The sequence below is a fragment of the Tetranychus urticae genome, chromosome 1 (assembly GCF_039701765.1).
Source record: "Tetranychus urticae isolate SD_2017Ah chromosome 1, NJAU_TeUrti_SD_1.0, whole genome shotgun sequence".
NCBI classification, from domain to species: domain Eukaryota; kingdom Metazoa; phylum Arthropoda; class Arachnida; order Trombidiformes; family Tetranychidae; genus Tetranychus; species Tetranychus urticae.
The window spans coordinates 9,990,724-10,016,351 of NC_142958.1; the positions used below are offsets into that span (position 1 = coordinate 9,990,724).

General features: G+C 30.0%; 1 protein-coding gene and 1 non-coding gene across 2 annotated transcripts; both read right to left on the reverse strand.

Moving 5' to 3' along the window:
• Positions 1–441: 441 nt before the first annotated feature.
• dac (dachshund family transcription factor) lies at positions 442–25,317 on the reverse strand. Its single transcript, XM_015938117.3, has 9 exons — positions 24,995–25,317; positions 24,745–24,890; positions 21,271–21,434; positions 19,911–20,003; positions 18,026–18,140; positions 12,000–12,697; positions 10,965–11,270; positions 2,791–2,886; positions 442–2,083 (listed from the first exon to the last, which is right to left on the reverse strand). The coding sequence occupies exons 1-9, from the start codon at positions 25,205–25,207 to the stop codon at positions 1,716–1,718; spliced, it is 2,199 nt and encodes a 732-aa protein (XP_015793603.2). The 5' UTR covers positions 25,208–25,317; the 3' UTR covers positions 442–1,715.
• Positions 14,555–14,629, reverse strand: LOC149094543 (small nucleolar RNA SNORD36). The gene has a single exon (XR_016198213.1). It is a non-coding gene; the product is annotated as a small nucleolar RNA SNORD36 (small nucleolar RNA).
• Positions 25,318–25,628: the final 311 nt, after the last annotated feature.

The window sequence follows — 25,628 nt, forward strand, 5'->3', positions numbered from 1 at the left end:
GTTGTTCAGTTTTTACCAAATTGGATTGTTTAATTTGTTCAAATTAACCTTAAAAAAGCTGATTAAAAGGTTAATCAATAATATTGTGATTCACTTTACCGTACAAAACACACAAGAAATGTTCATTTTTTTGGCTATTTTTTTCTTCTTAGGTAAACTTGCTGAAACTTCATGTTGCTCAACTCATCTGCCAGTTTAATCAACTTAATTCACGATTAATTGGCAACCTTATCAAAAGGTTAATTTAATGTCGTTTTAGTTTCCCTCGAATCTTTACTTTTAGTTGCCAAGTTTTGTCATCTTTTTGATGAAAATATAATTCATTTGAGAGCAACTCGAATCTCAATGTTAACTCGAAATTGTAATTTTGGGTCTTCTGTTTATTCATTTAACCTTTTCGTTGACCTTTTATGGATAAATAATTTGGACACATGATTATCATTTTAGTAGATTGAGATTATATTTGAAACACAACATTTTTAGTTTTGTCAAAATTTTGGCGCAATTTTGTTGTTTTGTCTTTGCTGTGCTAAAAGATTTTGTTATCTGATTTACAATTACATATTTTGTATCATTATTGTTATATCACTTGCTTGGCTTTTTGTTTAAGAAACAAATGAAGGGAAAGATTATCTTCTCACCTTCATCACCATAATCATCAGCATGTAATAACAATAATTGCATCAACCCAAAGATGTCCTTTAAAGATGACCGCTGAAGATGACTTGTTCAGTTGATGGTTGGATCATGTTGACTATGGTGATGAGTTGTGAGAAGATGCTGGGGCGAATACAAAGTTTGGGAATTTGGAGGGAAGAGAAAAGTAAATGATAAAACAGAACGAAATTGATACAAAGAATCTTCCTTTTGCTTTTCATTTATCGCAATGGTGATGATGACAATTAGTTGATAAATTAAATGAGGTAAAATGGAGAGGAAATAAATGAAAAGCAAGAAAAATCTAAATGGAAACATTTTTTTCCAGTTTTTCTCATTTTTTAAGCGTAACTATTATCAGTATTATTACCATTTTTATTATCATCAATATTCATATTGTTTTATAATTGTCAATATACAGGCAGACTTTGATGAAATTTTGATTCGATCATTCATTTTATCAAAGGTTTGATAATCAGTCGACTTTACGATCAAAGGTTCAAAAGTCCGTTCTGCATACATTTATATTTGCATCAAGGTTTGAATAAGAAAACCTTTTCTAATATTTAAATCTGATTTTTTTTACTTTTCATGTTGACTTGTTAATGGACTGTAACTACTAATTTGGTAAGCAAAAGCAAAAGGGTAAAGTAAAAGATTTAAAATAAGTGATAATAAAGATAATAATTAATGTAGTAATCATAATTGTAATGTTTAGTTGGTTAATTGTTGATGGTTTTGCGTTTTTGTTTAATAAAAAAGTGATCAACTCAAAGTGAACACTTCAAGTTTCTCCATTTGTTGTTGATTTCTCAATGAAATATTGATGCTTATTATAACACTTAAAACGTTTGTCACTTTATCCTTTTCATCTTGGCTGTGGATTAAGCTGATGATGATGATAATGATGATAATGAAGGTGAGCTATTTACAATGTAAGGAAACTTGAATCACCTGAGAGAAGCGAAAAAAAAGAGAGATTTGAAACTGACACACATTGTACACATTTAACTGTCTTTTGTGAAGTCATTGATGATAACATTGATTTTGGTGATTGACTATTCTCCTGAAAGTTCACCCGATGATTCGTGACCTTTCTCATGACTTGCATGGGATCCGTTGCTTGCTGGAGGTGAATTGGGTGGAGATGATGATTTAATTGAATTTAATTGTTGCTTGACAGAATCTTCTCGTTGAGATTGCTGTTGATCTGAAGGTGACGATGAACGGTTTGATGATTGGTTTTGTTGAGATTGCTGGTGGTGAAGGTGCTGATTGTGATGTGAAGGTGGTGAGTGTGATGTGGGCGATAGTTGAGATGAGTTTGTCGATGAATCGCTCTTCGATTTCTGCTGTAACTGCTCTAAATCATGTTCAATTTTACGGCGAAATCGACGTTCCTTTTTGAATCGCTTTTGATATAATACTAAAAGAAACAAACAAATCAATTGAATAATCAATTTTCAATGTTAAACAATTGATGCCAATTGTGATCATTTATTAACATTAACAGCCAATTCTAATTGCAATTTGTTTCATTAAACCCAAAGGTAAACTTAAGGCAACAGTTGACCCATAAACTTGCAAAATTAATGTAAATAGCTTTCGATTGAATAATGAATAAAAAGAAACGAAATAATTTGATATTTTTTCTGGTAAATCAATGAGTTGAAGCCAAAAGTGAACACAAAAGTAAGCAAAGTTGAACCAAATCAACAGCTAAATATTTATGATAATAACCAGCTTAAACCAAGCATTCAATCCAATTTTGAGCTTGAAATAACTTAAGACGCAAAAGTTATCTAACTAAATATATATTTATTTTATGGATATAAATATTATACTCTAGCCTAGTGAAACATGGAACCAACTAAGTGCCAAAAAAGTGGCCAAAAAAAAGAGGTTCAACTTTTTTCTCAATTTACTCAAGTTTCGCTTTCAATTTAGCATGCAATTTGTCTATGAAAAAGATGGCAAAAGGAAACAAATTCAACTGATGAAAATTGTTCTCATGAGATTGAATCGAGAATTAATTGTGACTAAAGATTTGTTTAGCAACATTTTTGGGGTTAACTGAAAACAAAATCAACAGATAATTGGATATAAATTTAATTGTGACAATTAATTACTTACATCTGATTTTTTGCTCTTCATTTAATTGCCTTTCAAGTTGCTCTTTTAATTCACGCTCTCTATCCACTTGAGCTCCAAGTTCAGCTTTTAATTCGGCTAATAACCAACAGCAAATCAACAGGGAAAATGTGCAATAAAAGAAGAATTGGAGAAAAAATGGAAAAAATGGAAACAATTAATGAATGAAAATAAATGTAACTTGCACACTCAAGTTGCTTCCAACAATCAAGCTTTTCTCTCGTGTTTATCAACTGTTATCCCAAATCATTTAACTTGATAGTTTAAACATTATTATCACTATTATCATTATTATTATTATCATTATTTTTGATGGAAAATAAAATGAAACAAATGATTATGATAACTTTAAAGTTCGTGATAGAGCATAAAAAGTTAATTCAATTATAACTAAACTGGTTTAATAATATGTAAAGATTTACATGAAACATCTTTAAACATTTCTTGTCTTTACTTTTCACCTTTTTTGTATGAATTTAATGTTGAACTAAAATAATGATGGCAATAATAATGGTAAACATTGAATACGAGTTGATATTAATCATAATTTTCATTTCAATTTTCAAGTCAAATATTTAAATGAAACGAGGGAAAACAGTAAACTCAATTTTTCAATATTATTTCAATACTTTTCAACAGAAAATGAACATTTTACTTTTAATGTTATTCAAAAGTAAAAATGAAAATTAATGTTGATGATAAATCATGTTTAAAAGGTGTAAAGGTTTGTCGATCAAATAATTAGTTGCATTTGAACCAATAATATTCATTTGGTTCATTTTATTGGTTCAATTGAATGTTGGCCTGATGGATGATGGAAGGAATGAACCATGAAATGATTTGGATGAGAAAACATTTATTACTATTATAGTTGCAATAATAATAATATTAATAAACAGTAAAATGTATAGACTCAAGATGATGTTATAGGATGAAATAAGATGAAATGATGAGAAAAGGAATTATAGGAAACTGTGAAACAACTATTTCCGTTTTGAAAATGATGAACATGATGAAGATGAGAAAGTTGGAGAAAAGTTTGTTTTCTCAATGAGAAGTTGATGGAGAATCATTAAATTGTTGTTATTGTTAACATTAACAATACAAGTCAATGATAATTATGATGATGATGAGAGTAAGAGACTAATTGATGGTTAAATTGTATTGCCTGAAGCATTGAGTCAAAGGAAAAAGTAAAATGATATGAAAAGAGAATCTCGTTTTTTTTCATTTTTTGTTCATTTTTCTCTCTCTCTCTTCTCCTTATCACATTTTTTCTGGTTATTTTATCATTATTAGTTTCAAATATATATTGTATTAAAAGCGTGAAACAATCCAATTTTACGGTAATTTGGATCTTTAAAACATGACTGTAATTTTGAATCTTTTTTGTTATCAATTTTTGTGTTATGTGCATTGTATCAATACAGCATCATCTGAATGGGAAAACTTTTGGCTCATAATTTGCTTCTCAGATTCTGCCAGTTTCAATTTTGTTCAATTTCTCAATTTTTATGTTATTTTTGACTTTCACTCAGCATGATATTTTTCATGTCTTGTTAATTTGCTTTCATGGTTTAACTTGATTCTAATTTTTACAATGAAAAAGCAACTTGATTGATTAAATCAATTCTTTTGTTTGAAAATGAATAACATTTATTTGCTCATCAATGTGTGAGGCAGGAATTGTTTTATTCAATGAAAAATGAACTTTAAACAATTCAAAATCTTTTTACGATTTTAATTTGTAAATATTTCCATTTCATGCTATTCATTCTTGATCGTTACGTTATCGTTATCAAAGTTCATTGATTGCAATTGAATAACAAATCAATTTTACTCAAACAATCAAAGTTGAAAACTTTTTATCGCGAAAATAATATTCGGAATTCAATTGAGTTTTCATTTTCAAAAGTAAAGTTTGATCGAAAGTTTGGGTTGAATTATTGTTGAAAGTGAAGTTCTATGAATTATCGGTAAAATGTTTTTTATCGTTGATTCAGATGAAGGAAATTGATGTTAACAAGTTTGGTTTGTTTAAGGATTTTGACTTGATGTAAACATGAAAATGCCTTTTCACTGAATCCCTAAAGGAAATGCTCTTTTGATGGTTTACTTGTGTTTGGTCAGATCTTTTCATATCTGCTTTTATCATCATCCTTTTTCACCTTATCTTTACTCTCTCTCATCAAGACATGCTTTATATTATGGAAATATAATATTTATTGTACAATAATAAGCTGAAAGATCTGAGGGTTGAAAAGGACTGAAAACAATATTCAAGTTGATTGTTGCGTGAAATATGGTCAATATCAAAGTTCATTTAAGGTTTTCCTTCTCACTTTGATTCTTGTCGTGCAAATATTTGGCCTTTAACTTATAACCTTATACACTTTTGTTGCTCACTTTTCAAAGAAGATTAAAGGGATTTCCATCAGAATCCTTTTCATCTTTCATGCCCTGCAAAAATAGTCAGTCAATTGATTTTCTCCATTTTGTTTATTTTCTTTCATTCCCTGTATCATCAGTGAATCAATACTCATAACTCAACTAAACAATTACCAATCTAAATTAACTCTTTAACTTAAAGTTGGAAGAAAAAGTCATTTTTGATGAAAAAAATTTCCAAAGCTTAAGAATCAATGATTACTTTGAAATAATTTTTATTGATAAACTTGCAAAAAGTTGACAATAAAAACAATAATCTTGACCTTAGTTGCAAGTAAAACTCAGGGGAGTTCAGTATAATCCAGAGAAAATTCATCAATAACAGAAGAGAAAAAAAAGTGAGGATAAAAAAAGCCAACAGATGATAAAACCATTGAAATTGACTGGGAATGAGGTAAAAGGACAAGAAAAAAATAGATGAAACTGGATGATGATTCCCTTTTGATTCACTTTTGTAAAGCCACAATATTCATTGATACCAATTCCGATGGGATCAACGGTAAAAGTATCAGATTAATGAAAAATTATGATTGTTGAGCTAAAAAAAGGACAAAAAAGAGGAGAAAAAAGTTGAAAGTAAAAAGAGGAGAGAGAAAAAATAAACGAAAAATAATGATAACAATGAAAGAGAAACGATGAAAAATCGTACATTTTCATTATCATCATGTTCCTGGTATTTCATGTTTCCTGATTGTTTTCATTTTCAGAGTCTTTACGCTTTTCTCATCTCTATTTGTCAGTTTAAAATTGCATTTGCAAAATGATACTTGACTTGGGTGTTCAAATCAATTGTCAATTTTGGTTGACACAACAATGATCATGATCATGATCATCAGGATAACAATCATTTTGACCAATGTACCAAACACCAGGGAAGATCATTTGAGATGATCAACAGAAGGCAGAGAGTAATACATGTTAACAGGTATACATGGAGACACAGGAGGAGGGTCAAAGTAATGATGATAATGATGTGATATTGTTGACACAAGTCAAGTTACTCAACAGTTTCTCTCTTTTTTTCATGTTATACTCTAAGGTCATAAATGTCACTTCATATTGGGATATAATGGTTTCTTTGAATACAAAATATGAGCCCATTCAATTGAATGGAAAAACTAATGTTTCCTTAACGGTTTGGTTCCATGTCAACAAATGTTGATAATAATTTCATTTCACACTTTTGTACTTTCCTCTAAAATGAAATTGAAAAAAAAGGTTAACCTTAAATCATTGAATGGCAACAAAAATAGCAACTATTTAGACGATCTTCAGTCTTAGACAATGATTGTATCATTAAGAGTGTGATTAATTGATTGTGAAAATGATTCAGTTTGATTGTTTTGAGTTTTGTCATTAACAATGGTTGCAAATTAATGACATTTAAATAACAATGAAACTTGGAAATTTTCACTCGTTTTGTTTTAATCAAAGGGCCTTTAATCATTAATTAAAGGTTGAAACATAATTAAACTCATCAAGTTTTGCCATTCAAATGAATATGCAAAGTGTAATGTTAATGGGAAAGGAAAAGACATTTAATGGTAAAAGGTTTGAAAAAAGCATTGAAATGGGAAAACAAAAGTTACCTTTGAAATTGAATTGTTTGAGTTGTGTTTTTATTGTAATGTTGACTAAATTGTGGTTACATTATTGTGTTACGAGTTATTTCACTTGAGTATTTGGAAACTGATTGGAAAAAAAAGTTGATGCATTTGATAAATTCCCAATGAATGGGAAAAGCAGAATGCATACATAATAGTAATATGGAGTGAAATGTTTTCATTTTTAAACATTCAACCATTGAAATGAAAGTAATGAACAAAAAATACTAGACGATTACATCAATCAAAATATGCCAAGTGAAGAGAATTGATCGGACCCTTGGCTCAATCAATTCAAATGTTGAGGGTTAATCATGAATTCTCAATCTTCTCTTCTCTCTTCATAAAACATTTTATTTTCACATTTTGCCATTTTTTACATTCACCATGTATATGGGATTCGCATTGAGTCTAATCTTTGAAAATAATATATTTATAAATAGGCGAAATGGGAAAGTGAAATGAGCACATTTTCATAATATGAGCATAAAAAAGACGAAGGGAGTTACTTTTTTTATCATGTTATAAGATGGGAATGAGGAGAGAGGCAAAGGGTATGAAAATCATTGAAACAAGCAACCAAATGATGGATGAGCATTGTAATCAACTGGAAAGGTAAATTTGAAAGGGTAGGAAATGAAGATAAAGAAACTGATAGAGAGGATGAAAGGTATTCATTTTGAATCGCTTTAAAGTGATGCTTCACATTTCAACATTGAGTCAAAAAGTTATCTTCCTTTTGAATTAATCATGCATTTTGCATTCTATTCAACTAATATACATCATCATTATCAGTCTGATCACAATTGAAAATGATTTTTGTTCAATTAACTTTTAATGTTTTCAACAAAAAAGGAACCCAAATTTAAAGATAATAACATGCCTATTGTATTCAATTTTTGCCATTCAATGTTTTCTTTGTTTCTTCATTCACATTACAGTTGAGATTGTACTTTTGACGATCAACTTAATGTCCTTAGTGAATAACATTACAAGTTGATCAATATCGACAACATTCGAGCTGATTAGTTTATCCGTTATTCAATCAAAAGTCGTGAAAAATTCTGCCCAATTTATCATTATTGTACCTTTATTGTTTGCAGAATAAGTTTGGGAAAATGCTTTATCCATAACCATAATGATAGTTATCATCATTACCTGTAAAGGTTTTTGTTTGATGACAAAAAATACAACAATTATTATAAGATGCTTGAAATGATGCAATTTAATCTGATGATACGAAAATTTCTTTTCAGAAAATATTGAATTGAGAATCTTGAAAATTACAAATTCAGAGTTTTCATATTATCCAGATAAAACTGATATTAACCTATAAGGAGAACTGGAATGATTTGAAAAAGTGATAAAAAGTGAAATTCATTCCCAGTGATAAAAAAAACTCCAAGAATAAAAACTCTGATTCTCATTGGACCTGTTTCGTTGTTATATAACAATTTCATAAATGAATTTTTCATTTTTTCATGTTTTTCTAATTTAATCGATTTAATCGGATTCTTACCTTTTTTTATACAAAGTAAGTTAACCCTTTCTGCTTCTGTTAGTTTATCATTATTATTATCATTATCATCATCTTGAAGTTAATTTACTAAGATGATGATCCTTGAACCTGGAAAAAGTTTACACATTTCAATGTTTCTTTTTTGTCTTGTTTCAACCCTTTTTTTTGTGTTCAACTGATTTTCGCATTTCATTTTATGAATTAAAATCATGAAAGCGTATAAAAAATAATTTAATCCTGATGAGAGTTAAATGTAATTTTTGCCTTTTTCTTGGTAGACAAAAATGGCCAACAGAGAATCAACTTTTAGTTAGATTAAGAGGGAAAAAAAGATGAAAGTATGATGAGTGAATATAAAGTGTAAAAAAAGGATGAGGATGAGGAGACAATGAAAAAATGGAAAGAGTGATAATGATAATTCTGTGAGCGTAAAGAAGTATGAAAAAAAGGAAAGGATTAAAGCATATTTAACGGTTGTAATTATACAAAAATATTTAGCTTCCAATTTATGCTGTAATCATCTATTCTCACTGAGACAGGATGAGGAGGCAGATGAAGATGATGGGGATGATGATGAGGAGAGAGGTGTGAAACATCAATTATATCAGTGAAAGAAACAAAAAGTTTCAAGTGAATGAAAAAGGCACAAGTTTAATAATGATAAGGTGAAAACTTTACTCCAATACTTTTCCCTATTAATAGTGTTTTGTTGTTCAACACTTTTCATCTTTTCCTTTTAATTGTACAACCATTTGGATTTGAGTGAAACTTTCGATTCAGATTATTAAGTTTTATCCTTTTTCCTTTCCTTTCATGATTAATCTTATAATGATTTTTGTTTTTCATCTTATTTTCAACCTTAATTGCAAACTGTGTTTAAACAAAATCAAAACTAATTAATCATTGCAAGAGTTTGCATTTTGTGAAAAATGAACCTTAATTCCTATTGTTCAATTTCAATGTTTCTTGATAAATGATCAGTTTTTTTTCATCGTAAGAAGATAAGATGAGAAACAGAGATGAAGATTCATTTGAATGGTAATTAAGATTTGATTGTTGAATTTGCTGAGTTAACATTAGAAACTTGTTGAAGATGAAAGGATGAGATTGAAGATGAAGATGTATTGATTATTGTGGGCTTTTGTGGCTTTTTTTGCTGGCAAAGAATGGATTGAAAGGGAAACAGGTAAAGATCGTGAAGATGAAAGGATAACAAATGTTTCATCTTGTATAGGATAATAGAGATGAAGATAATGATGATGATAAAGATGATGATATGACACGCAATATTACAATCCAATTATCTAAATTTGCGTAAAAATGGTGACCGCCAAAAATGCAAACCTCAAACCAATCAAATGTCAAGAATGTAAATGGATGGAAAAGAGATGAACATGATGATCAGGGAAAGAAAAATTAAATTCAAAGAAAAAAGTTTATTCAAAATGATTATTGGATGGATTTTGATGAAAGTCAATGTGAACCGAAAAACGAAAGGTAAGCAGAAAGAAGAGAAACTATCAAAATTATGAATAATATCAGGTATGCAAATGAGAGTTTCCAATGAAAATGGTTTGGAATAGAAGATGGAAAGAGAGTTTACATCATCATTATCATTATGATTAAAATGATTATCATGAAGGAGGACACTGAATCAGGTAAAAAAAGATGAAAGAAAATGTAAAGATGACGAAGAAGCAAAATTATCATTATATTAAATTCAATGTTTTTGGTGATTGGTTGACTTGATATTATTTTGTTCTGTGTTTAGTAATGAGACCGGATCCCATGAAAATGATGATTGATTGATTGAGTCAGGTTAGGTGGAGCTTTTAAAAGGTAAGTTAAATTGAAATGAAAAACAAGAAAAGAGGTGAAAGAGGAAAACACGAAATTCAAGAGTAATTATGATAATGATATCAGAAATGCAAGGTAAATGACATTGGCAATCATCAGCAATGTTCAATGATGGAACAAAATTTTCAGGGAAAAATGTTGAAGGTAAAAAATTGTTAATAAGCCATTTTGCTTTTACCATGAAAGGAAATCACTTTTTACTCAAATGTCTAGTTAAGAGTAAATATTTTATCAAACTTATTTTGGCTCATTTTGTTTGCTCAGCTCATTTGGTATGGTCAAGTTTCATTTGGTGAAATTCAATAGTCGATTTGAATTTTAAAACAAATCAATGTTTCAAAGGAAATGCTAATTAAGAAGATGATATTTGTTGTTTGAGTTTCTTTCCTTTTCCTCAGTTGATCAATCATCATGGGTTCACAGTTATTTTTACTCAGTCATCAGTAATACAAGTTTATTTGTACATTACTAATCAGAGTAAATCTATCATCAAACCATCAACAATCAGTTGACAGTTACAAGTTGATTTTACCAATTGGCTGTTGTTGTCAATCTATTTTTTTCGGGCTTCAACTTGTCAACAAAAACAGCAACAAGATATCATGTAAAGATAATATTAGCAACATTAACATTTAAACTTGTTGGTTGAAATGTTGTGAGAAATAGCTTTGATTGGAAGTTTGTGTTGGTTGATTAATTTGATGAAAATAAATGAATGTTTAATTTACCTTTTTGTTGATTCAATTGACTTTGTTGCTGCCTTGCATTGTGTGCTGCTATTGCTAAAAGCCCTTCAATATTACGTAGAAGTGTTTCCAAACAATGTTCAGGTTGTGGTAATGAAGATCGGGAATGATAATGATGGTGGGAAGATGAGGTTGATAGGGTTGATGTTGGTATTGGTGTTGAACCACCTAAAATTCCCAATGGACCAGAAGAATGACTTGATGCTATTGGAATAGGTGAACCAGATGATGTATGATTTGGTGTTGTTATTGTTCCTTCTGGTAAAACACGGATTGCGGATGATAAACCTGAAAGACAACAAACACGAAAATTGAATAAATCATTTTCATTGTCAAAATTGAGCACAAAACTGATAACTTCAATAATGTTGTTCTTGTGCAAAATTGGGCAAAATTTACATTCGTTTTGTTTCAATGATTCGAATCGAATCAAATCAAACTAAGAACTAACTAGAATAGATAATATCGAGAAAAAACAATAAAATTCCAAGCGCTTGAATCAACTCTCGTCCCAACTTCGATCATAATCAGTATGGAATTTTGACTATTCTTGTTCATAAAACTCGGATATTATTTGAACAATGCAATAACTTCAGAATTGAAATCAAATTTGATTTTTGGTTTTTTCAAAATCCAAACTGAATCCTTGAAAATTTTTATCAAAATTGAAAGCAATAAATCAAATTGAATGTAATGTTTGAAAAGTGAGAAAACATTTCAAATGTAAAACTATGTAAGACCAAACCCAAGACTAACTGGAAACCTTGTGGTGATAACAATTTAATAAACTTAATTTTGAGCAATTAAACTTAATGATTGACTTCTGTATTTGAAAAGCGGTAAATAAATCTCAATTATCACCAAACCTATCAGCCAATTAGCTTAAATAGTGAATCAATTTTTTTTACTCTTGGCCAGCTTTTAAGGTGTTACAAGTGTTTAAAATGATGTTTTCAAAGTTGTTGTTCAAAGTAAAAGTGGAAAAGGGAAAAGGGAAGAAAAATTTAATTAACTCACCATAAAAACCTGTGCTACTCACTGGATTATCACTATGATTACTGCTATTATTTGAGGCTATATCATCTTCATCATCTTCATCGTCAGTTGATTCATCAAGATCATCAGTTAATGAGATGTTATTTGCATTTAAGTGGCTACTATTATTATGTGAACTCCTATTTGAACCATTATTCAAGTTGGCATTATTGATGCTGATGCTTAAAGTATTGTTATCCCTATTGTTTTCCCTATTAGATGAATTGTGATTATTGATGTTGTTGCTGTTGACAGTGCTGATCGTCAGTAACCCATGAGATGAACTTCGTGAATCTGATTTACCATTGTAACTAGAACGATTATTATTGTTACTGGTTCCGTTGTTATTGGCGTTATTTTCAGTGTTGTTGTTGACTGGACTGACAACTACAGTGCCACCATTGGCACCATTGCTTCGTACACTTAAATTGAGTGCTGAACCATTTGTTGAAGAGTTACCGTTGTTGCCGTTGTGTGAGGATAAATTGTTTTGAGATGAGTTTTGTTGTTGCTGTTGGTGTTGCTGTTGTTGAGATAATTGCCATAAATAAGCTGCAATTGGATTCAGCTCATTTGCTGGTCCATTGAGATCGCCGTTTGAATTTGAGTCTCGATTATTTGAGTTGGTTTCATGGGATGATAAACCCGTTAGACCAGGCGGTGGACTTGAAGATGAGAATCTGAATTGGAAAATGGTTGACAAGAGAAGAAAAGCAATTTAAATTAATGTTTTCCTGTGATCTTCAAAGGGTAATAAGAATGTAATTAAATGTGATTAATGAATGTGCAAATGAACACCATTAACAGGTTTCCACAACAATTCAACTGCAGGAAATGAGATGCTTTTAAATTCAATTCATCAGCTTTAAAATTCACTGTAAGGTGAAAATTGACTGATAATGCAATGATAATATCGATAACCTTATCTCATTCTGGTTACGGCACAAAAAATGGTTCATCATTAACTTTGGGTTAAAACAAAATATTCATTATAATAGGAATGTGAAAATATTAATAAAAACCATTTTTTATCGCCAATATAAACAATAAAAGATAATCACGAGCATAAAAAGTATGGTTATAGTTTCAACTGATGCCTTTCATGTAATCTATTATTCCATTTACAGGGAAGGGAAAAGTTTATCAATGATATTGTTTACAGATTATTATCAAATATCATTGTAATTATGAGAAAATGTAATCACAATATTCAATAAGGTTTGCTGGTTCTTTTTTTGCTGCTTATCTTTTGATACAAAAAAAGCTCTCAAGATTAACTGAGCCTTTGAGAATGATGTGATGATTATGTAAACAGAATTGAGTCAACATTGGTTCAGGAGAAGTCATTTTATGCATATGAAAATATCGATGTTGCCATGATGGAACGGGAGAGAGAGAGAAAAAGAAATTCGCAATTCGCCAAGAAAAACCAACAATAACGAACTAAGAAAGATTATTGTTCACTCGATTCTCTCACTATTTTCATCTTCCTTTTTCCTTTTGTTGTGAATATATGGATATTATGAGACTCTTTTTGCTTTCTTCAGTTTTGTTGATCTGAGTTAATTTAGTCTGACATAATGATTGATGATGGTTTTAACACACACTTTTTTTATCCCATGTACGCATAGACACACACACACACTCACACAAACACACAGGCAAATGCATTTAGATACTGAGAGATAGACTCTGACTGGTTTAATATTATATGAAAGGCAATCACAGAAGGGATGAAGATGATGATGAGAAATGCTCTGAAATTGAGAAGATGAAGATGATGAGGAAGACAAAGAAATAAGTTAAAGAGGGAAGAGAGGGAGTAATTAATCATTCTTTTGGTGACAAGAGGAAAGAAACGAAAGAGACGATAAAAGAGCAATTCATTTCACTTTCATTTCACTTTTTCATCAACATCTTTTTTTGCTCCATTCACTCTTTCAGATAATCTTTACTCTTTTCTCACTCATTTTTTAATCGCCATTCCCATAACTCCCTTTGTAACCCTTTACACAATCACAATATTTATAGTTGCAATTTACCTTATCACAATTAATTGGAAACATTGGCATAATTAATCATTTGTCTTGTTGGACACAAAATGTTATCCTTTTGTTTTTTCATGAGAAAAGTGTTTTTGCATTTGGTGAAATATTTCAACTCTTTTCGTTCAATTGGTTTCATTGAAAAAAAAAGGTTCAATTGTTTTCTCAATGTTTTCAGTTGAATCTACATTTTTCAATGTTGTTGTTAAGCTTGAGTTGCTGTTGTTTGAAAAGTAAAGTAAATTAGGTAAAAGGCAATGTTAGATGTATTTATTAATGCATGAGTTGAGCTTTAAGATTCACTTAATGTTCATTCAGCCCTTTTCTGAGTAAGGTGAGTTCGAGAAAATATTAACACGGAAAAGATGGAAAGAAAGATAACTTTGCGAAACTGATTGAAAGGTACTTTCAACTTGTTCACCCTCAAGAGTAAGATATATTACCTGTTAATGTAAAGTTTACAGGGAGAAAAATTTGCTGATGAGAAGGAAAAGAGAATCATCTGTAAAAAGCTTTATTCATCACAATGAAATCAATTGAAATATTTCATCTTGATCATCAATTCAATCACTTTTCATATTACTTTTTACACTCCATGATTCCTCTTCTTCTATCATTCTCATCAAATCATATCTTGAAATGGTTAAAATAATACTAATAATAGACATCGTTATCATCATTCTCATGTTGATCATGAAAAAAAACTATTCTTCTCAACTTACAGTGAAATTGAGTTGAAAATGAAATTAAAATAGCAAAGGAAAAGGAAAATACACAAAATGGAGTAAAATTTTCATCATTTTTGGAGCATCATCAAAATAGTAATAACAAAGAGACGGATGTTAATGGAAGATGATATTTCACAGGGAATATTACATTTCAAGTGTGATTTTGATAAATTAAAGTAACTGGAGTTTGACTTTATTTTAAGTTGAACAATTTGCTCAATCCCATGAAAGTAGAGCAAAAAGTCCAGTTTATGGACAAATATCTGTATTGACTTAGTTTTGTTGTTGTCAATGAAACAATGCAAACACGCGTAAAAAATGCATTTGTTTACAATGTAAAATAGATGGACAGGAAAAAGGAAACCAAAAGATGATGGACAAGTCCAATTGGTCAATTGAGGATAAATATTTGCATTTGAAACTTATTGATGAGAAACAAATGATAAACTTTATTCTTCCAATTTCTAGGTAATTTTGCTGGTTCAATGTCTAAACCTTTGAACATGTTAACAAGTCTTTTTGCTCAACATTGAAAAGATAAATTGCTTCAAGATGATGAGGAGGAGGCAAGAGGAAGATGCAGATAAATGTAAAGGGTAAACCATGCATTATTCAAGTTACTCGAAAAAACTTGTCAATTATCCTTAAATTATCATTAATTCGTCCTTTTTCATTTTCTAATTTCAATTCATTATCTTTTCAGTAACAGCAACATGATTATGATCAACTTAATATCAGATAATTTATCCATGACATTTGAAACTTTTGCTCGTAAAGTGATGATTAATTATTATTGATATCAATAAGTGTTTTCCAAGTGAATGGAATCACTTTGATCAAGTTTAATTAGAAATTTTGAATTTAAATTTTCTATGATCAATCTTTACTGTTAATTGATTAAATTGCAATTCAGTTGAACAGTTGATTTGGTTGTACATGAAAGTTTCATTAAAAGGTTGAAATAAGATGATAATGAACATGTTAAAATGAGCAAATTTGTTGTAGGCTTATGAAAGTGATCAGTCAGAGTGAAACATTGAATTAAGACTGATGAAAGGATTAGGAAGAAGATGCTGATTGATAGTAACAATTGCCGTTAATTTGCTACTAAAAGTGTAAAATAATGTCCAAAGAATGATTGATATCATCACAATCATGAGGTATAATAGTAATTAGAGGAGAAGAGAAAGGATGAAGACATTGAATCCTTTTTTTGTGACAAAATTCAAGAAGCATCAACTGATCCTCATCATTATCAGCCTCATCAGCAACATCTTCAACACGTAAAGTACGAGACAAAATTTGCCAAACATTTGAAACAAAATGAGATGAACATTATTATGCATAAATATAAACAAAAATATAGATGAAGATAATGTTCATCTCTAATTTTGTGATGATGCAAAGATGAGAAGAAAAAAAAGGAGAAAAAAGAAAGAGAAGAAGAAGAATGAAAATGCGTTCATTGCTTTTTAATTATATTAACGAGTGTTTGAATGAGATAACAGAGAAGTGAAAAAAATTTAACTTTTCTTTCTCTCTGTCTTTTTCATCATGGCGACATGAAGAATGATTAATGACTTTCAATATTAGGAACCTCCTAAAACATTCCTTAAAAAGGCATCTTTAGCCCACCCACATCCGCATCTTTAACTTCCTTTACTCTCCATCTTCACCATCATCTTTATTTTCATCTCCCTTTTCATTTAAATCCTTTTGAAAAACCTTCTTCTTCTAACTCATCAGTCTAATCATCATCATTTTCATCTCTCATCAGCTTCCTGGTTCCTATATTTATGTAAAATTTTGACTCAATTTTTTTCGCTTCTCTTCAAACTTTTTTTTCTCTCCAATCTCAATTTGCCCTTTTCTTGTTGTTTCAATTACTCAATTTTCTTGACTTTACAGTTATTCAAGTGATACAATTTTACTTTGTATTAAACTCTATAAACTAATTTCACTTTTCACTCAGCATCTTTTATCGTCGCTCATCGTCCTTTGATAATCTAAATTTCATTTTTTCTCTCCGATCTTTTTTTTTCTTCAAACTTCAATAATGAAATTTATTGTTCACAGAATGAGAAACTTTCTCATCTTTTACTGAATCTTTACTGTTACAAAGGTTGGCTCTCTTTGCCATCTTCCTCATCTTGCAAACTGCATTCTTGACTTTAGCATTTCAACAATTTCCCTTTTATCGCAAGTCTCATCTTTTACCATCTTTAGCTTGAAAAACTTGTTATTATTTAACTAATTATCTTAATTTGAATAGTGAACAAATTTTTCCAGTTCACAGACTAACCTAGAGTAATTTGACCCTTAATTTGGTCAATTAGTTGATTTGTTTGACGAAAACAAAACTTTTTCTTGTTTCCTTTAACATTCAATCATTTTAACAACAATGTTGTATAAAAACTGAAAAAAAGACTCATTAATCACTGCACAAAACATGAACTCACCAACATTTCATCAAGATAATCAATCAGAGTTAAACTATTGTTGATCACAAGGAAAAAACAAATAAAATGAAATAATGAAAATCGAACAAGAAAAAGCAAGAAAAAGCAAGACTTAATTGAAACAAGTTCATATTACGAAGAATCAAATTGATGAAAACATGGCGAATGAAAGGGAATAAGTTTCTTTCATGTTAAACAAGTACAAGACAAAAATATCTTTTAACCCTCTAACATATTAAAATAATAACCCAGGGAGTGAAAAAAAGGTAATAATAGATAAACATGATTCCCTGGGTTTATCTAAAGACATTATCAAATCATTTTTACTTTAACATAATTTACTTTCTCAATAACATTTTTATAATATTTTTCATTCTCTATGATTATCATTACTATTATTGAGTTTTAAATCAAGATTAGTGCAACTTATATTACATTAGGTAAGCATAATTTCAATGTGAAAGATAACATTCCAAAGATGAACAAAAAACGCGAAAAGTGAAACCAACTATTCAACTCTTTTTTTTAACTTTTTCTTGTAACATTGTTCTTGCTTTGTTAATATGAAATTAAAAATTGATTGAATGTAGAGTTAAGAGTTATTCAATTTACTTCTCATATTATGCTAATGGTTAAATGAAATTGCATTTTTTGCCTTTTCCCTTTAATCAGATGTTTTTTTTGTCTTCATTGTTGTGGGTTTTGCAGTTGTTCAGCAAAAAAAACCTTTTAATGTTAAGCCATTGACAGTATCAAATGCAAGGTTGGAGTCTTACCTGGAAGTGGGTAAACCTGGTAAACCAAGAGCTGCTGCTGCTGCAACTAGTTGCTGTTGTTGTTGACTGGTTGGTGTTGATGCTGAGCCACCAAAATGTTGAAGGAAGGGAAAAGCTGAAAGTAAAAGATTAATTAGTTTTGATTGTTGCTTTTATTCAATTGTTTTTGCTTTCAATCTTTAAATTTGTAAGATTCAGTTTCGTTGGAAAACGTTTGAAATCGTATTTTGTTTTTGCAAAGTTTTATATTTGTTTTGACTTTAAAATGTTTTTCAATTTTTCAACATTGACTTTCAAGAAAAGTTTACAGAAGAGAGGATGATGATGAAGATGGATGATAAACAAGAAAAGTCTCCACCTTTTACTTGAATAGTAACTTTTTTTTCTTTGCTTATTCTGTGTGCTCATTGAATAAGAGGAGTTGAATAGCATTTCATGGTAAATGAAAACGCCTCCAAAATTGCATTTGTACTTGCGCTTGAATAGAAGAAAAAAGTCATCACAATGTGAATCAATTCTGAGTCGAAGTGGAATAGAAAGAGAAAGAAAGGAATTCAGTTCAACTGGAATAAGCATGAAACTATCATGAAGGAGGTCTTTTTGTATTCTTTTCATTTCTTTGTCCTTCGTTCAATGGAAGATGAACATTAAAATAGTAACTCAATGACTCTCCCTTTTCGAGCCTTTCCATGTAAGCAAACAAACAGATTGATAGGACTGAGCATGGTTCACCATCTTGTCAGGATTATTCAGTTTCATTTCATTTATAGGATCATGAATCAATTGAACAAAGAAAATGAGAGTGAGAATGGAAATGTTCCAAGGATAAAGAAATGAACAAAAAAGAAGAAAAAGAAATGGGAATTGCTCATGGGAATTCTGGGTGGAGCAGAAAATGAACTTTCTCCATCTAACATTATTATTATCATTGTCATTAGCATTATTATTATTATAATGACAACATTCGTAAAGGGATTGGCTAAGAATAGTAAGAAAATTAATATCAATTGCTATTATCATTTCATTTTCCGTGACCGACTCACAGTTTTTAGCTTCTTATTCAGACTCTTCAATCACAATCATTATCTTGACTGAGCAAGTTCACCAATTGCATTTCGTTTCCTCCATCTTCATCATCATCTTTATCTTCAACTTTTTTCCCATTTCCTAACGATTCCTAACGACATTATAAAAAGTCAAACTATTCTATCCTATAAAATGGCATGAAAAGATATAACAAAAAAACTATTCACACACAATTCTTATAGAATTATCTGCTTTTTCAATGAACATTATCAATAAAGTTTCATGAAAAGGAACCAACGAATAATTCAACTTTGAAAACAGAGAGCTTTTCAGCTTTTCCTTGATCATCGATAATTACTTTTAGTCAAGTTATTGAAATCAGAGCAATTCAAGTCGTCAAAAGTTTCTAACGTTTTTTGATCAATTTTGCTTTTCGCTTTTCATCAAATTTCAAGTTTCCAACTAATGATTCCTGTTAACTGGATCACAGTAAATCTTAAGTTACATTCCAAGTTTAATTGAAAAATGACTTGAAACAGCAATTCTACATCTAATTAAACAATATTATTTCAATGGTTTTAGAGATTCGAGTAGCTCTTAAAGGACCAACAGTCATCATGCAACATCATTTTTCACTTTGTAATTAGTTGGAAAGGCTACTTGAAAAGGCCAAAAAGGTAATTAATTCAAACATTGCAAACACAGAAACAAAACTGATACGATTATCATCTGCTTGTTGATGAAAACCCTTTTCACTTTTCATCTTCTTCATTATCATCACCTTTAAATTGAAATAAAATAATGATTAAACCCTGAATCTCTCTGTTAGAGAAATGCTTGAAAAATGAATCATCTTTACCTGTATATCCATTTGCAGCTAACATTGCTGCTGCTGCTGAAGCTGATTTGTTTCCATTTAAATTATTTCCTGGAATTTGTTTGATTTCTAAAGCTGTTGAAGAGAGAAAAAAAAACGAAAATAAAAATCAAAGTAATTAATCAATTGTATCAATTTGGGTTAATTCATTTGTTTAGGTGTTAAGGTTAATGATAGAGTATTAATCAATTTTAATTGTTGATGGAGAGAGAAGATGAAAATGCATTTGCTAGTCAAATATTGACAGTTGGTTAAAAAGAGGGAAAAAAGATGACTATCGAGCGAAATCACAAATTAAATAAAAAATTGACCAAAACTGCAAACATGAAATTAGGCGCAAAAGTTGACCAATAAACTGTGAATAAACAATGAATCGAAAATTCGGTCAAAGGGATTCACAGATGTAATTATAAGATGAGGAGGAAGAGGAGGTTAAAGTCAATCTGTCAAAGTGTGATGACTTTTTATCCCTGCATTATGTTGAACAAGATGAAACCATAAGTGAAACAAACAACTGTGTAAAGTCAATAATTGACAATCAATTGATAGAAGGCCAAATTGGCCGAAAAAAACGTTTCTTTCAAGAGCATATTGAACTTTGATTGTTGTGAATTGAAATTTGAATTAATCTTGAATAAAATTTTTTTGTTCATTCTTATAATGATGATAATGAAGATCAACTAGACATTGTAATAATAATCATAACCATAATCAGGAAAATTGGTTGATGAGTTTTGTAAGTATTTAAATTGTAACTTTTCATGTTTCCAGTTTCATTCATCATCATTCTCAATCTCATCATCATCGCCGAGCCCAGGTAATCACGCCTAAAAAGGCACACACATTGATCTTTGCAAGATGTGATGAGAAGAAGAACAAAAAATGATTCAAAATGTACTCAAAAGTTTATCTTATTTTAACTAGAAATGAAATAATAAGTAGAAACAAATGGAGAAACAAACAAACAAAGTGAAACAAAAAGTAATATTAAAGTTATTATTTAATTTATTTCATGAAACCTTGAGTTCAATGATTGAAATTAACTTAGGCGTGTTCATTACAATAGTGGATGAATGAGGTAAAAACACTGTGCTTTTTAACCCAAAATTGTAATGATTATTGTTAACAATTTTACTTTTCTTTACTGATAGTAAGGTGTGTTTGTTGATCTTTTTGTTTGAATGTAAACACACAAAGGTTTTGCTATCTTTCAAAACATAAATCAATGTTTTTTTTGTGAACAATGAACATTCATTGGCAAAAATATGATTTCAAATTAATGATAAAAGTTAATTAAAAAAAGCAGCAAATGGTTTTGATTCGCTTATGATTTGATACTTACATTCAGTTCCATAGTCAGCGTCATCAGCATATCGAGGCTTTTTACCTGTTGGTGGGAATCCCAGGTAAGGCACTGAATTGCCCTGTTGACTGGGAGTGGTTGCTGTTGGAATGGGACTAACCATTCCATTTACTGGACTTCGTTTTGGTGGACGACCAGGTCGACTGAAAAGGCATGGAATGATAAAAACAATAAGTAATGATAAAACTTATCTCAATGTTGTACAATTATAATAACAAGTTTCAATTGGAATCTGCCATTGTTTGATTATTTGCTTTCAATGGCATTTTTAGTCTTGCTTCAGTTTGTTGACACCAAGATATTGGAAATCGTAAATATTGATTAAGATTAAGACTTTTTTTTTATCATAGGATTATACGCACAATGACAGAACTAAAAAAACACTATTTACATCGAGATATGCGTGTTTTTTGAGTGCAAACATTGAAAGAAACAAAACATTTCAATTAATGCAAACATTTTTGTTTGTTTGCATTGCAACTAATCTCTTGTTTCAAGTAAAAAACAGTTATCATGTTTTTTTGTGGTTTTGTGGTTTTCATTTGTTTTACTGGTTATCGAAGGTCATTTTCACTCTATTTCAAAAGTCAGTTATAACGATCTTTTCATGTTTCCCTTTTTACGATCAATAATCGGCACATCATTTCAACCATTTCTTTACTATTCAAGAGGTAAATCGCTCATTCACTCTTCCTAAAAATAAGTTAATGTTAGTTGTGAGTAAATCAATGAATGATTACAATCAGATAATTTTCACCTTACTTTTGGTTGTACTTCTTGGACATGAGAAACAAAAAGATGTGAATAAAGCTATTTAACTTTTTTTACTTTTTCACGTTTTTTGTATTTACTTTTCAATTTTTTTCAACTGATCTCAACCTTTTTCATCTATTATTGTTGCTATTACCTAGCATTTGATAGGAAAGGTTGTATCTTTTAAATCAAATGTTGATAGATGAAAATATGGAAAGAGAAGAGCGAGAAAAATGAATGAATGAATGTAAAGAATTGTTGATCAGCAAATTGGTTGAAAGTGGATCATATCGATCCATCATCAAATAGTCACAATGGACTTTTGGTAGACACTTTTTTTTATTTCATATCAGCTTCATGTTCACAATAAGAAACAACAAAAACAAGATGAAGATGAAGCAAAAAAAAGCAAGTCTTGCAAAGCTTCTCAAAACTGTCCTCCTCAATGTAAATGATGAAAATTGTTTGATGATTGATGCTTTGCGTTATTCAATAAGAAACAAATATCAATGGTGAACACAACCCATAAGATGATATTTTACCATTTCCTTTCATGTAATTTGCGCAAAAAAAACTTTCAGTGATAATCATGATTATCGCTATCAAGAAATGGGGAAAATGAAACAGATTTGCCAAGCAAATTGCATAAATATTAAAATGCAAAGTTAAAAATTAAACAAATCAACAGTAAAAAAACATCTTATTGTAATGGCATTAACAATGAAAAAGGAATGAAAAAATTATGTAAAAATATGTTTGAAAGTAGCAACAATAATAGCTTTTTACAAGCAAATGTTGATTGTTGTAATTCAAATGAACATTGAGAGTGATCAGAGTTGCTTTTCCCAAATTACTGATTGTTTTGACATTTAAATTGAAAATTGCAATTCCATTCTAATCGATTATCTCTTCTTCTCGAAATGATATTTCATTTTTGTTATTATTTTGCAAGATTGATTGATAATGGCTAATATCATTGAGATCATTGATATCAATGAAGACAAATATTTTACTGCCTTTCACCTTGGCCGATGGTTTCACCGATATTCATTTCATCGTCATATTGCTTCGACTTTTCGATTCTGATCAATATAATATCATTAACAAACCATTATTTTGCTATTAATTTTTCTTCTAGTATTAGCATTGTATTTAATATCACTATTGTTGAGTTTCATTGAAAAACCATTGATGCAATTCTTGTAATTATCTCTATGGATATATTTTGTGTATTGTTATCAATGTTAAGATTGATAACATTTTAACAAAATGAGTGAAATGATATTTTCATTGAAAACTCATCAAGTGTTCAAACAAAGCTTTTGTAATTAAAGTTACAAGGATTTGACACTTGTCAACATTTAATCAAACATTAGTATTAGAACAAACTAAATATAATTATTAATGATAAGATTAATTAATTACTATTTACCAAACTTGTGAACTAATCGAACTGGATCAATGTTATATTGAAAAATTAAATTATTTACAGAGAGACAATTAGACAGGTTTCTGTGTCCACATGAAACATCCTCATAAATTTATCGTCACTTTACTTCAGATCTTGGACCTGAAAGATAATAAAACACTCATGCAAATATCATGGCATGACAGCTTAAGAACTGATGTGTTTTCGAGGTGGCCTCTGCATGTGCTTGCGTACATTTAAGTGCTAATAGGCGTTAGAGTATGATATAGTATGAATGTATAGTAAAAGTTCTATAAAGCTATTGCGACCAATCAATCAATGAGCAGAAATTTTTTTTTTCTGAATTCTCATGCCAAAATTGTAGATATTTTATGATAAATTAAATTGGTCATTGTAACTCCTTCCTAGTATTACTTAACGGATACGATTTATGATGAAACTACAATTTTTTCTCTTTTTTTAATCTATTTCAAATTCCATTATTAACAAATCCAGCATGGAATGAACTTTTTGATGCCTCCAAAGAAGGAATAAAAATTTATCTCACCATACTCGAAGTTCAATAGGAATTGAAACAAAATAATATACTACCAAAACAGACAAACTACCAAAAAACCGAAAAAACTTATCCAATTGGAGTCACCTGTAATCACTGGAGAATCAAGGTTTTTATTTATATAGTCTTGCTTTTTATGTATTGATTATGAGTTATATTTTTGCGAAATACATTTATACTTTTCTTTATTTTTCATTTTAGAACGACTCGTAAAACTCCGTTAGAGACTTCGAAATTAGAGAAGAAATCCAAGGGCAATAAGCACCAAACTCATCATTATCTTCTACATTCTAGAAACAGAATGAGAATAACGCTAACATGAAATTGGGTAAATTCAGAGTATATGAGAGTGGGAAAGTGGAATTAGTTGATAATCCAAGTGACTTAACTTTCGAAATCGCTAAAGTTGGACATCCAGAAGTTAATATTTTAAACAACACCACAGTCTCACTGGATAGCGAATCTATCGAAACTGAAGAAAATGCTGATGTCAAACAAATAACTCAAGAATTTGTTACGGGTGCCGTAATTAATCGAGAAGTTGTCATGTATTCTGGAAGGAATCTCGATACTTGAAGCTTGAGAAATTACTTGAGATAAATTTATCTCAATCGTTGGTCAACAATTTATCATGACATTGAAGCAAATGTTCAAAGGTGTTCAACAATCAACTTGTATCCATTGCAATAACTTGATATAATAATTATAAACTTACCTTGCTGTAGTACAATCCTTGAAAAGTACATCAAAATCTTTGGTTGATAACAGTTTACAACGATTAACACCGGGTTGAATAGCACCAAGTCCTCTTAAAATGCGAACTTGTTCAACATTACACACAATTGGGACAATATCCAATCGCTAAACACAATTAAGAAGAGGAAGAAGAAGACATTTATCAATCAAATACAAAACAACATTTAAGGGGTAAAAGAGTTAAAGGAATAATACATAACAATTAATACCTTTAATTTGGTGTAAACAGTGTGAAGTCCGCCGACTAAATGTTTGAGAAACAGTTCAAATGCTTGAGGTAAACAGAGTAAATACTCACAAGGAGTTCGATTAGCGGACAAGAAAGCGGCTAATCGAGCTCCACGATATTCAATAATCCGACATTCATTTGTGGCTAGGTAAGGTGAAAAACCTTCATGATGTGATCCGTGATTTGATTCCATTTGCTTTTGTTGTTTGCATCACACTAATACACACTATAATAAAACATGAATTGTTGCTCGAAGTCCTTTTCCACTTTTTTCTGGTTTCCTTCAACTTTCCCTCCTCCTCTTTACTCTAACTCGAACAGCGTCATCTAGTGACTTACATTGCAAGTGAATTGAGCTTAACAGATGTCTCCATCTTTTCCAGTCTCTCTTCCTTTCTTCCCTCTCTTTGCTCTCTTTTTGTGTGATTATCAATCATCATCATTTAGATTCCCTCTTTATCCTCTTCATCCTCAGCTCACATCTATTGGGATACTTACTCTCTCTCTCTCTCTCTTATTTTAAGAAATGGTTAATCTATTTGCTTTATCATTTTAACTTCTTTACCTTTTTAATACATTTTTTTGATTTTGGCCTTTTGTTGTTTCCATCACAT